The following is a 13044-nucleotide window of genomic DNA, read 5'->3' as shown; positions in this document are numbered from 1 at the left end:
TCATTAGCATGATATTTTACCTACAAAAAACAAGCAGTAAAGGAATATTCCATATTATTCCACTATTGGTTAGCACCGAAAACAAATCTCAAATCTTTTGACAACAATGCACTTTCAATGGAAGTCTATTTTCAAACTGAGGTATGTGGTATTTTCTATTGTGATCTGTAGTGTAGCTTTAAACTCACAAAGGCCACACAAATATGTTTTCACTTAAAGGGACAGTTCACCCAAAAATGAAAATTCTCTCATCATTTTACTCACACTCATGCCATCCCAGATGTGCATGACTTTCTATCTTCAGTAGAACACAAATTAAGATTTTTAGACTAATATTTCAGCTTTATACAATAGCCATATGTGACGCTCTTGTTCTACCCGCTCCGTACGGGACTCGAACCTAGGTCTCCGGCATGGGAGGCGGGTGCTCTAACAAGGAGGCTAAAGGCTACAGTCTCTGGCACACCTCTTGAGGTCAGAAGAGTGAGGTTTACACACTGCACAGCTATCTACCAGCTGGCTCCCATTACACCCACCCCCCCCTAAACCTCACTCCCATCCGGGTCACGGCACCAATGTGACGCACTTGTTCTACCCGCTCCGTACGGGACTCGAACCTAGGTCTCCGGCATGGGAGGCGGGTGCTCTAACAAGGAGGCTAAAGGCTACAGTCTCTAGTGTCAGTCCCGTTACACATACAATACAAGTGAATAATGATCGGAAGCCCCAAAAAGCACATAAACGCAGCATAAAAGTAATCTATTCGACTCCAGTGGTTTAATCCATACATTTAGAAGCAGTACGATAGCTGAGGGTGAGAAACAGATCAATGTTTTACAAGTTATTTTTTACTTTAAATCTCCACCTTTGACCAGCCCTAACCAGTAGGTGGAGATATGCACGAAGAATCGCCAAAAAACCTAAAGAAGAAGAATGTGGAAGTGAAAGTGAAAGTGAAGATTTATAGTAAAAAAAGGACTTAACTTATTTGTTTCCCACTCACACCTTTCATATCACTTCTAAATACATGGATTAAACCACTGGAGTTTTATGGATAACGTTTATGATGCCTTTATGTGCTTTTTCGACTTTTAAGTTTTGGTCACCATTCACTTGCATTCTATGGACCTACAGAGCAGAGATATTCTTCTAAAAATCTTCGTTTGTGTTCAGCAGATGAAAGAAAGTCATACACATCTGGGATGGCATGAGGGTGAATAAATGATGAGACAATTTTCATTTTTGTAAACAAATTCAACTATTCCTTTAAAAACGCATTGCTTACTGCGTTCTTTGGAAAACGATGGCGTTAGGAAAGTGAAAACTAAGTTTTCAAACAAAAACAGGCTAGTCTGGATGTGGCCGATAGCTGAGTAGCATTTGAAATTCGAATTGCAAAAAGTGAGTAAGATGTTATCCAATTTTTAATGTGCTTTACTTGTGGAATTCTTTCCTGAACGCATCCCCACATAAATCCAACATCAACAGATAAAAGACAGCATGTTTATGGTGCCGTTTAGACCCAAATTGAAAGATAAACCTTCTACAGTATCTTAAAGGCAATGAAAAACAATGATGGTTACATAGAAAAACAATTAAAAACCAATGCAGACTGATGCAAAAACGCATTCGGTCTGAACAGCCCCTAATTTCACAATCATATTGTTTTCTCCTCAAGGGTGATATGGGCCCGGCTGGCATAGTTGGTTTACCGGGACCAAATGGACTGAAAGTAAGTCATATTCATATATACCACCATATATATCTTTATCACTCAAACTAATCGATTTTGTTGTGTATTTGTCTGTGTGTGTGTGTGTGTGTGTGTGTGTTTTCTAGGGTGTAGCAGGAAACATGGGCGAGCCTGGACTGAAAGGTGATAAGGTGATCTGAATACTCTGTTATTGGCCTGTTTTACAGCAGCATGTGTTGGAAATTCTCTCCCCCTATTGGCCAGTCTCTATTAAGCATGTGTTTTAAAAGCATCCCTATTGGTCAGCCCTTGAGTAGCATGTTATCAAAGTAATTTCAAAGGGGAAGTGTACAGTTTCTGTGCCGCGATTGGCACCAAAAATATGGCTTTTTTAGCAAGTTTATAAAACCGCCCCATCTTCCATTGTTTGGACAAACAGGCAGTCCACAATAAAACTGGCTGCACTTTCGTTTGGAGCCACTAGTGATGCATACATTTGTAGAAGTTGACAAAAGATTCATTTTTGGGTGAACTATTTTATTTAAAAGTTTATCATTATACTAATTTGTTTGAAAAGAAGTCAGACTTTTGAGAAAATCAATTAGTCTGGCGGCCAAAAGTTTAGAATTATGTACAGATTTTGATCTTATGGAAAGAAATGGGTACTTTTATTCACCAACGTGGCATTCAGCTGATCACAATGTATAGTCAGGACATTAATAATGTGAAAATAACTATTAAAATTAGAAAGAAAAAAATCAGAACTTCTTAAACTACTTCAAAGAGTTCTCATCAAAAGATCCTCCACGTGCAGCAATGACAGCTCTGCAGATCCTTGTTATTCTAGCGGTCAGATTGTCCAGATACTCAGGTGACCTTTCACCCCACACTTCCTGTAGCACTTGACCTTTCACCCCACACTTCCTGTAGCACTTGACCTTTCACCCCACACTTCCTGTAGCACTTGCCATAGATGTGACTGTCTTGTCGGACACTTCTCACACACCTTACAGTCTAGCTGATCCCACAAAAGCTCAATGGGGTGAAGATCCGTAACACTCTTTTCCAATTATCTGTTGTCCAATGTCTGTGTTTCTTTCCCCACTCAAACCTTTTATTTTTGTTTTTCTGTTTCAAAAGTGTCTTTCTTTGCAGTTCTTCCCATAAGACCTCCTGAGTCTTCTCTTTACTGTTGTACATGAAACTGGTGTTGAGCGGGTAGAATTCAATGAAGCTGTCAGCGGAGGACATGTGAGATGTCTATTTCTCAAACTAGAGACTCTGATGTACTTATCCTCTTGTTTAGTTGCACATCTGGTCTTCCACATCTCTTTCTGTCCTTGTTAGAGACAGTTGTGCTTTGTCTTTGAAGACTGTAGTTACACCTTTGTATGAAATCTTCAGTTTTTTGGCAATTTCAAGCATTGTATCGCCTTCATTCCTCAAAACAATGATTTCTAGAGAAAGCTGTTTCTTTTTTTGTCATATTTGAACTAATATTGACCTTAAGACATGCCAGTCTATTGCATACTTTGGCAAAGACAATGTTAAGCTAAATTTAATGAACCAAATAGCTTTCAGCTGTGTTTGATATAATGGCAAGTGATTTTCTAGTACCAAATGAGCAATTTAGCATGATTACTCAAGGATAAGGTGACTATACTTTGTGGTCGGTTGAATGCCACTTTTTTAAAAGTACCAATTTCCTTCCAAAACAGCAAAATCTATACATTATTCCAAACTTTTGGCCGCCAGTGTATATCTTACTATAACTGTGTATTCTCTCTACCCCATTATCCTCTTCCATGACTTTCTCTGGTCTCTTTTCTGGCTTTGTGACTTACTTTGACTCTTTTCTTTCTTTCGCTATTTCTCTCAGGGTGACGTGGGGCTTCCTGGAGAGCATGGAGAGATTGGCTTCCAAGGAGACAAGGTATAATTTTAATCACAATTTCCCCCCTCAATTACACATGTACACACATTGCCAGCCCAGATGTGTTTATATATATATATATATATATTTGTATGTTACAATCTGATAAAATCCTTGTAATTGCCTCAGTTTTATTAGAGAGTTACACAGACACAAATGCATGCACTTGAACAAGTGTTCATATTGACATGGCAAATACATAATTGTGTTTATTTATTTCTTTGTGTGTGTGTTTTTACAGGGTGTTCAGGGTTTGCCAGGATCGCCAGGGTCTCTAGGAAAGCCAGGAGCCCAGGTTTGTTTGTTTTTCTTATAATGATGCCAATTGCAGATTTTATAGTTGATATGAAATAGTGAAATTGGTCTCCAATTTCTAAATAAGGTTTGTGATTTATTTATCGTTCTGTTTGTGTTTGAGTTTGTGAATTTGATTGGTTGAATTGAAAATTCATCAAAAATGATCAATCACTCTACCATGTGCAATGTTTGCCGTTAAACATATATCAACACTTAAATATTAAATCTGAATCTGTGGAGAGCCTGAGAGCCCAGAAAATAATATAAACAACATCTTAACCAGACAGCTCAAAAGGTTCAATTTATTCGATTATGTTTGTGTCTGTCTGTGTCAATATTTGGGTTTATTTGTGTGTTTTTTAGGGCAAACCAGGAGAGAGAGGGCCCAGTGGACTGCCTGGTCCACCAGGACTTGAGGTATGACTCCATGTGTAATTCCCATAAAAACAACTTTCCTAAAAAAATAAATGAAAATATGAAATTCTATTAATATGAATTATGTTATAATTAGGCCCTATGTTTGTCATTAACAAAAAACAAATAGTAACTAAAATCTAAATTAATATTGATGACAAATATGAAGTGAAATGAAATGTGCTTACTTAGAATATTAAATGATTGTATGGTTCTCCTTTCTATATGTACAACTTATACGTGTTAGCGAATAACAGATGCTGATTGGTTCATTGGTTCATTTCATGCAGGGTTTCCCTGGTGACATTGGAAAACCTGGACTCAATGGACCTGAGGGCCCAAAGGTGTGTTCATTGAATAAAAAACATTTTAATAGCATGTTCTCATACATATACTGTTTGTGTGTAAATGTAATGTCATGTTGTATGTGTGTGGACAATAAAATGTTCTCTTCTCAGGGTAAGTCTGGAGTGAGGGGTTTACCAGGGCCACGTGGAGCTGCCGGACGAGAGGTTCGTGTGTGTGTCTTTATTTGTGAGTTCCATATCTTTTAATGAACAAACAGAAGAATGAGTTGAACTTTATTTTAATTTGCAGGGTGATGCGGGTCCTGTGGGGCCACCGGGGCCAATCGGACTCGAGGTTAGTTGTGATTTATACACATGCGGAATTTGCATTTTGTTGATTGAATGTTGCATGTGGGTACCAGCCACCAAGCATCTTCATTGACCAGACAGCTGAAAGTAGTTCACCAGTTCACCTACCTGGGCTGTGTGATCTCCTCTTATGCCAAGGTCGACAAAGAAATAGACAACAGACTGGCCAAGCCAAACAGTACCTTTGGCAGACTCTTTAAACGAGTGTGGTACAATGCCAGTCTCAAGAGAGTTACAAAGATCAGCATCTACAGAGCTGTCTTACTGACCACCCTCCAATATGGCGCCGAATCCTTGGTCACCTGCAGCCGCCACCTCCACCTCCTTGAACGCTTCCATCAGTGTTGCCTCCGCACCTAAACATCCATTGGTGTGACTTCATCACTAACACTGAAGTCCTCAAACAAGCGTTGAGGCCATGCTCATGAAGATACAGCTACGCTGGGCAGGGCACGTCTCCAGGATGGAGGATCATCGCCTGCCAAAGATCGCACTCTATGGTGAGCTGACCACTGGCCATCGTGATATAGGGGCACATCAAAAGAGATATAAAGACCCTCACCACCTGTGGCATTGATCACCACCAATGGGCATCACAAGCTGCTGATCGTGAAAGCTGGCGACGTACAGTCCACCGGGCCACTGCTACTTTTGAACAAAACATACGGGCCAGCTTGGAGGAAAAAAGATGGCGAAGAAAAAACCAGGAACCATCAGCAGCACCCACCACAACACAGACATTCCCCTTTCTGTGGACGGACATGCATATCACGTATTGGGCTTGTCAGCCACCAGCGCGCATGCAATAGACGTGGACATTCCTTTTCCTAAATCTTCACAAGCGAAGTCAAGCCAAGTTGCATGTGGGACAGTGTATGCAATGTTGAGATTTTTTTGTGGAATTTATGTTAGTTGTTCATTTTAGACTCTATTGCAAATATACTTTTATGGTTGAATCTCACAAAACCTGTCATGAACATGTCTGGGTCATATTTCACCACAAAATCAAAACAAAGAAATGGAAAATATATTTTGCATCAAATAAATATTCCAGGGGCCTGGGTAGCTCAGCGAGTATTGACACTGACTACCACCCCTGGAGTCACGAAGCTACCCAGGTATCCTAAGCAACCAAATTGTCCCTGTTGCTACGGAGGGTAGAGTCACATGGAGTAACCTCCTCGTAAGTTGTGCGTGAATCGCGGAGAGTAGCATGACCCTCCACATGCTGAGTCTCCGTGGTGTCATGCAAGTGAGACTTGTCCTCCGCCACCCGGATTGTGGTGAGTAACCACACCACCACAAAGACTACTAAGACTACTGGAGTGAGGGTGGCGTAGTGGCTAAAGCACAGGGCTGTTAATCAGAAGGTCACAGGTTCTAACCCCACGGCCACCACCATTGTGTCCTTGAGCAAGGCACTTAATTCCAGGTTGTTCCGGGGGGATTGTCCCTGTAATAAGTGCACTGTAAGTCGCTTTGGATAAAAGCGTCTGCCAAATGCATAAATGTAAATGTACTAAGTAGTGGGAATTGGGCACTACATATTGTAAGAAAAGGGGATAAATAAATAAAAAATAAATACATATTCCGGGTTCAATACAAGTTTAGCTCAATCAACAGCATTTTTGATTACCGCAAAAACATTTTTTGACTTGCCTTTCCTTTTCTTTAAAAAAAGCACAAATCTGTGTTACAGAGGCACTTACAATGGAATTGAATGGAGGCCAATTTCTGAATGTTAAAATACTCACTTTTCAAAAGATTAGCCACAAGACATAAACTTCAGTCTCTTAAGGCAGATAAGTTAAGTTCCCCACGAACAGTCTCTATATTACATAACACGACCCATTCTCGCTCTCTCTCTCTGTTTTTCCTTGTTTTCCTTCTTCATTCCAAATTTTCTTGTTTAACTGAACCCACTGCATGTCTGGCTCAAGCTCAGAAGATTATTGGATGCCTTCCACCATTCTTTCCTATTTCTTCCTCAAATGGGTATCTGTTTTCCTCATCTCTGTCTCTCTCTCTCACATTCTCTCTGTTTTGTGGTCAGTCATTGGATATGTCTTGGTGAGAATTTCAGTATGTTCTCTTTGTGTGTCCGACTCCGGTTCTTTTACATCAGCATTTAGAGTTACCATCTCTTGCACAAACATTATGAATAGTAATTGATTCCTCAATATGAAATGTCTCCATCATATTTCACACCAAAATCATAAGAATATCTTTTTTGAGGGGTCTGTGTAGCTCAGCGAGTATTGAAGCCGACTGCCACTCCTGGTGTTGCGAGTTCGAGTTCGAGTGACTCCAGCCAGGTCTCCTAAGCAACCAAATTGGCCCGGTTGTTAGGGAGGGTAGAGTCACATGGGGTAACCTCCTCATGGTCGCGATTAGTGGTTCTCGTTCTCAATGGGGCGTGTGGTAAGTTGTGTGTGGATCGTGGAGAGTAGCATGAGCCTCCACATGCTGTGAGTCTCCGCGGTGTCATGCACAACGAGTCACGTGATAAGATGCGCGGATTGACGGTCTAAGAAGTGGAAGCAACTTATGCTTGTCATCCGCCACCCGGATTGAGGTGAGTAACCGTGCCACCACGAGGACTTACTAAGTAGTGGGAATTGGGCATTCCATATTGGAAGAAAAGGGAATAAAAAGAAGCCTGTTTTTGGGACCATTAAGGTATTTTGCATCATAACAAAAACATTTATTCTCATTACTTTGATAGTGTACTGAAAACAGCCTATCCATATGTATCCATAATACCATGATGGATAAATCCTTAACTATTTAAAGGTTACGTGTGTATGCCAGCATAATATGCAGAATCAACTGTAAGTGTGCCATTTGTAGATTTGTTATATTACGTTTGTTTGGGTGTCCCGACCAGATCTACATTGCAACTTTATTTATTTATTTGATTTTGGAGTGAAACATGGCCTGGGCATTTCTTGACAGTTTTGTCTGTGGTTTTCATTTGTCTCCAAATTTAACAGTTGTTCTTGTCTGTCCATATTTTCTATTCAGGGTCTAAATGGCAGTAAGGGTTTCCCTGGGGCTATTGGACTTGAAGGAGTCAAAGTGAGAATTTTAAGCAATATAAACACACAAATCTCTTAGACACACACACACACAAACACTCACATTCAAACACTCTCTGATGTTTTTCAGGGCGAGCAGGGAGTCACAGGTCAGGCTGGGCCCATGGGCGAGAGAGTGAGTATATCATGAGTGAATTATACCCTCTAACACACATAAAAAAACACATTGTGCCCCTCACACTGGTAATATTGTGCTTTAGGGTCTTGTTGGTTTCATCGGTCCTACAGGGGAGGCTGGGCTAGCTGGAGAGAAGGTAAGAAACCAATGAGCTTAACCTGATCAGAAGGTCTGTCTGTAAACATGCCTTCACTGATGTCCAGAATACAGTGTTACATTTAAAAGTAACATGTTACAATATAGAGCGCAACAGTGCCCGCTCACTTATTCTGGATTCCGGAGGTATTTTTCCCATTCATTTCTTTCATTTACTTTTCCTAATATCTTTAATAAAAGAGTTGTAAGCCATGAACCAAACCAACCAGTTCTGAGGTGAATCACAACATTATAAAACTTTATTTGAAAATCAGACTAAAAGTCAAAGGTACAAGATTGTGTACTTACCGTCTTTCATGAGGGCACGGAATACAATCCCATGAAGCATTGCAAGTGATGTAATTAAATAAAAGAGCGATAAGAATATATATATATATATACTCCGCACATGTACGTTAACGTTGATGCTTTTAGCCACGCAAGGGCGATTTTGTGCGTTGTTGCGTTCCAAAATGTGTCATAAGTACGCGTTGCATTCTCAACATTGCCACAAGGGGCGTTGTAGCAGACATTTGTGTGAACTGTCCACTTCCATGTTGAGTTTTCTCTTAAGTATATTAAAGTAAATTCAGTTACCTGAAGAATAACACATCCAGTTTAATGGCACAGACTTTTGAAGGTAACTCTATCGCCCCCTTGAGTACTGAAGTTCGTTAGCGCCACAGTAACGCAAGAACGCACGCTAAGCATGTTCAACCAGACAGCGTGTTAGCAATCTGTTTGATAAAGCTCTTGCATCTGCGTACGTGCACTTGCGTAATCTAAGTTTCTAGCCTAAGACAAGCAACTGATCCTTTTTACACTATTGCATGAACAGTAACATGATACTGTAGTTACTTTTACGTTGCATGAATAATCTAGTAAACAATGGACAATATACTGAAGTAATGGCCGATGTATGAGCCATATAAATGTATAAATGGCTTATATTTGGACATGTTGAGATTATCTTACTATAATTGTGCCAACCTGACCGATTAATAGTATTGGTTGTACCACTGATGATGACATGAAGACAACATCATCTGCAAAAAAATCATCATCGGTCCGTGACCTTCAGCTCTCACTGGATCGCTTGGCAGTCGAGTGTGAAGTGGCTGGAATGAGGATTAGCACCTCTAAATCTGAGGCCATGGTTCTCAGCAGGAAACCGATGGAGTGCGTACTCCAGGTAGGGAAGGAGGTATTGCCCCAAGTGAAGGAGTTCAAGTACCTCGGGGTCTTGTTCACAAGTGAGGGGACAATGGAGCGGGAGGTTGGCCGGAGAATCGGGGCAGCGGGGGCGGTATTGCACTCGCTCTATCGCACCGTTGTCACAAAAAGAGAGCTGAGCCGGAAGGCAAAGCTCTCGATCTACCGGTCAATTTTTGTTCCTACCCTCACCTATGGTCATGAAGGCTGGGTCATGACCGAAAGAACTAGGTCGTGAGTCGGGTGGCGGGCTTCTCCCTTAGAGATAGGGTGAGGAGCTCAGTCATCCGTGAGGAGCTCGGAGTAGAGCCGCTGCTCCTTTGCGTTGAAAGGAGTCAGTTGAGGTGGTTTGGGCATCTGGTAAGGATGCCCCCTGGCCGCCTCCCTAGGGAGGTGTTTCAGGCACGTCCAGCTGGGAGGAGGCCTCGAGGAAGACCCAGGATTAGGTGGAGAGATTACATCTCCACACTGGCCTGGGAACGCCTCGGCGTCCCCCAGTCAGAGCTGGTTAATGTGGCTCGGGATAGGGAAGTTTGGGGGCCCCTGCTGGAGCGGCTGCCCCCGTGACCCGACTTCGGATAAGCAGTTGAAGATGGATAGATGGTTGTACCACATTGAGAATTGTTTTTGGTGGGGGGTTAGTTAATTTTTGAGTAAAGATTGAGTATTTGTTTAATTTCACCAAATTTGTGGATGTCTTATTTGCTATCATAAAATAAATGTATGTGTATATCTAAATGATGTATGTTAAAACATTTTATCAAATTAATTACCTGGCATGCCAATTAATTAATCGAATGAATCGCAATTAATCGCATGCATCATTATTTGTTGAGAAAGGCACCCAAATAAAGATAATTAACATAAATAATGCATAACAATTCAAATATGTATCAATATAATATGTAGGGCCTATAATAGATATATAATTCAGTTTGAAATAAATTGCATTATTGTAGCAGATGAATAAAGCTTTGATTAGACAATAAAAAAAGTGGCTTAATAACTCAGTATAACGCATGCTTGCGTTACGTCTGCGCTATTTTTAATTGTCGCTCTATGCACATGTCCGTGTCTCAGACGGACTCGTTTGGAGTATCTCACTGGTATTTAGCATCATAAATTGTGCATTTTTAGGATGCTGTATCAAGTTAAAAGTAGTGAAAACATTGAAAATCGCATCTCGAGATTCCTGTATTTTGTTGTTCTTCCTATGTAAGCGGTTCTCATTCTGCGGCTGCGTTGCTTGTGAGGTTTATTGAGATGTGCTGCCACCTATTGGCATGGCTCGTAAAAACAGATGAACTTCAAGCTTGAATTGCTCATATGGTAGGAAACTCCATACTTTTATTGCGTAATTTATGTACGCGTTTATATACATATATATATCGGGCCGTGTGTTGCATGTTACTTGTTACTTTAAAAGTAATCTGATTACTTAATGCTGCAGAATATCAGCAGGTGTGTAGCCACTGCCCAAGAATACTAGCTGCATATTGTGTGTGTGATGTTTAAATGTAGTTTATTTGATTTATTTAGGGTGATCGAGGAGAGATTGGTTTGCCCGGGCCTCCAGGAGAAAAAGGATCTACGGTACGATATGACAAACCCAAACTGCGCATAAATTCGGAGCATACACTTTCTCCTTCATTCAAATGTCCATTAGAGTTACACGGCCCACTTCCTTCCAGTCATCAGCTGATCAGGGTGTTTAAAAACAATAAAGTGTGGAAGTGCTTGGGGGATAGGGGGATGTCTAGAATATTTGTTTCTAGAATAATATATGGGTCGAAAACAAAGTGTCTTGTACGTATCATCCTTTCCAACAATACTATGATAACATATCATGGACAAATATGGTATTACCCTGTTATTTGTTTTGTATTTTATGCTACCATGATGGTAATTGAATGGTTTTCTTTAAAACAAATTACCTTGGAGCGCCATTTCAGGGGTCTTCAACAATTTTCAGACCAAGGACCCATTAGTGGGTAGAGAGACGGAGCCATAGATTAAAATACATACACTTATCTCTAGCTATCGCTCGCAAGTGAGTGATTATTACAAATGCCAATGGTGGATCAAATAATAATTGCAGAGCCCCTGCGGTACTACCATGGACCCCCTGAGGGTCGTGGGTCCCCTGTTGAAGACCCTTGATATAGTGTATGAATATAGTAATCATACAGTACCATTAAAGATATCAAAGCATGATGGTATTACATTTGATGCCATCTCTGAACCATGGCACTGCCTCCATACCAGTGTTTTTTTTTTATATTTTATGTTATAGTAAATCAAATGTTATATTTTGTCATTTAATATTTTATTTATGTATTACATATTGTAAATTACCTTGTGTGTGTTTTTATGTGTATGAATGTGTTCTTACATATCCTACTGCTTACAGGGTCACCCAGGAACCCCTGGAGAGAGCGGCCCACCAGGACCAGCAGGCAGTCCGGTGAGTCTACATTTGTTTTTACATGCCAAATAAGTTTAGATGTTGTAAAGTGCTATCGCCTGCTGTCATTAGTTCAGTCTGCTGTCCTTCAGCTGTCACACACCTCTGTGTAACGATCTGTGGTTATAGGTCAGACAGATATATGAAAACAAACATGCACAGGTAGTGCCAGTGAGTCTGTCTGACATTAACCATCAGTCTCAAAGTGTGTGTGTGTGAGTCTAAGGAGATTTAAGAGATTTACAGTGAGTGTATTTAACTGTTTCTCTTTTATAGGGCACACCAGGATCACGAGGACCCATCGGAATAAGAGGACCTAAAGGAAGACGGGTAAGGCATCATACGTATGCTATGAGTGTGTGTATGTAAGTAATTCATCATTTAGCAAATGTTTTTTTTGTGAAGCGACTTACAGTACAATGACAATCCACAGTACAGGGACCGAACCAGCAACCTTTTGATTACCAGCATCAAGCTTTTACCACTACACCACTTCTTCGGGTGTTAGTTTGTTTGTTGGTTGGTTGGTTAGTTAAACTGCTAGTTATCTTGCTAGAAAACTACTTGTCATTACTAATAAACAAGTTAGATAATCATTAGATTAGTCATTAGCTAACTTGTAGTTAGTTAGTTAGTTAGTTAGTTAGTTAGTTGGTTGCTAGTTATCTTGCTAGACAACTACTTAGTATAACTAATAAACAAGTTAGATAATCATTAGATTAGTCATTAGCTAACTTTGTAGTTGGTTAGTTAGTTAAACAAGTTAGATAATCGTTAGATTAGTCATTAGATAAATTGTAGTTAGTTAGTTAAATTGCTAGTTATCTTGCTAGGCAACTACTTAATATAACTAATAAACAAGTTAGATAATCATTAGATTAGTTATTAGCTAACTTTTAGTTAGTTAGTTAGTTAGTTAGTTAGTTAGTTAGTTAGTTAGTTAGTTAGTTAGTTAGTTAGTTATTTAAACAAGTTAGATAATCGTTAGATTAGTCATTAGATAACTTGTAGTTAGTTAGTTAAA

At 40.1% G+C, this 13044-nt stretch overlaps 1 protein-coding gene across 1 annotated transcript in view; it reads left to right on the top strand.

Annotated features, from left to right (window-relative positions):
- Positions 1–13044, top strand: part of col27a1a (collagen, type XXVII, alpha 1a) — a 90399-nt gene that overhangs the window by 45600 nt on the left and 31755 nt on the right. The window contains exons 15-28 of the mRNA XM_052105284.1: positions 1679–1732; positions 1840–1884; positions 3573–3626; positions 3868–3921; positions 4287–4340; positions 4628–4681; positions 4796–4849; positions 4935–4979; positions 8018–8071; positions 8162–8206; positions 8292–8345; positions 11096–11149; positions 11967–12020; positions 12297–12350. Of these exons, the coding sequence (XP_051961244.1) occupies positions 1679–1732; positions 1840–1884; positions 3573–3626; positions 3868–3921; positions 4287–4340; positions 4628–4681; positions 4796–4849; positions 4935–4979; positions 8018–8071; positions 8162–8206; positions 8292–8345; positions 11096–11149; positions 11967–12020; positions 12297–12350 (729 nt within the window). The remainder of the gene's footprint in view (positions 1–1678; positions 1733–1839; positions 1885–3572; positions 3627–3867; positions 3922–4286; positions 4341–4627; positions 4682–4795; positions 4850–4934; positions 4980–8017; positions 8072–8161; positions 8207–8291; positions 8346–11095; positions 11150–11966; positions 12021–12296; positions 12351–13044) is intronic.

This window comes from Xyrauchen texanus, chromosome 35 (genome assembly GCF_025860055.1).
Source record: "Xyrauchen texanus isolate HMW12.3.18 chromosome 35, RBS_HiC_50CHRs, whole genome shotgun sequence".
Lineage (NCBI taxonomy): Eukaryota > Metazoa > Chordata > Actinopteri > Cypriniformes > Catostomidae > Xyrauchen > Xyrauchen texanus.
Note: the sequence above shows the minus strand (reverse complement) of the source record. Positions and strands in the feature narration are given on the sequence as shown.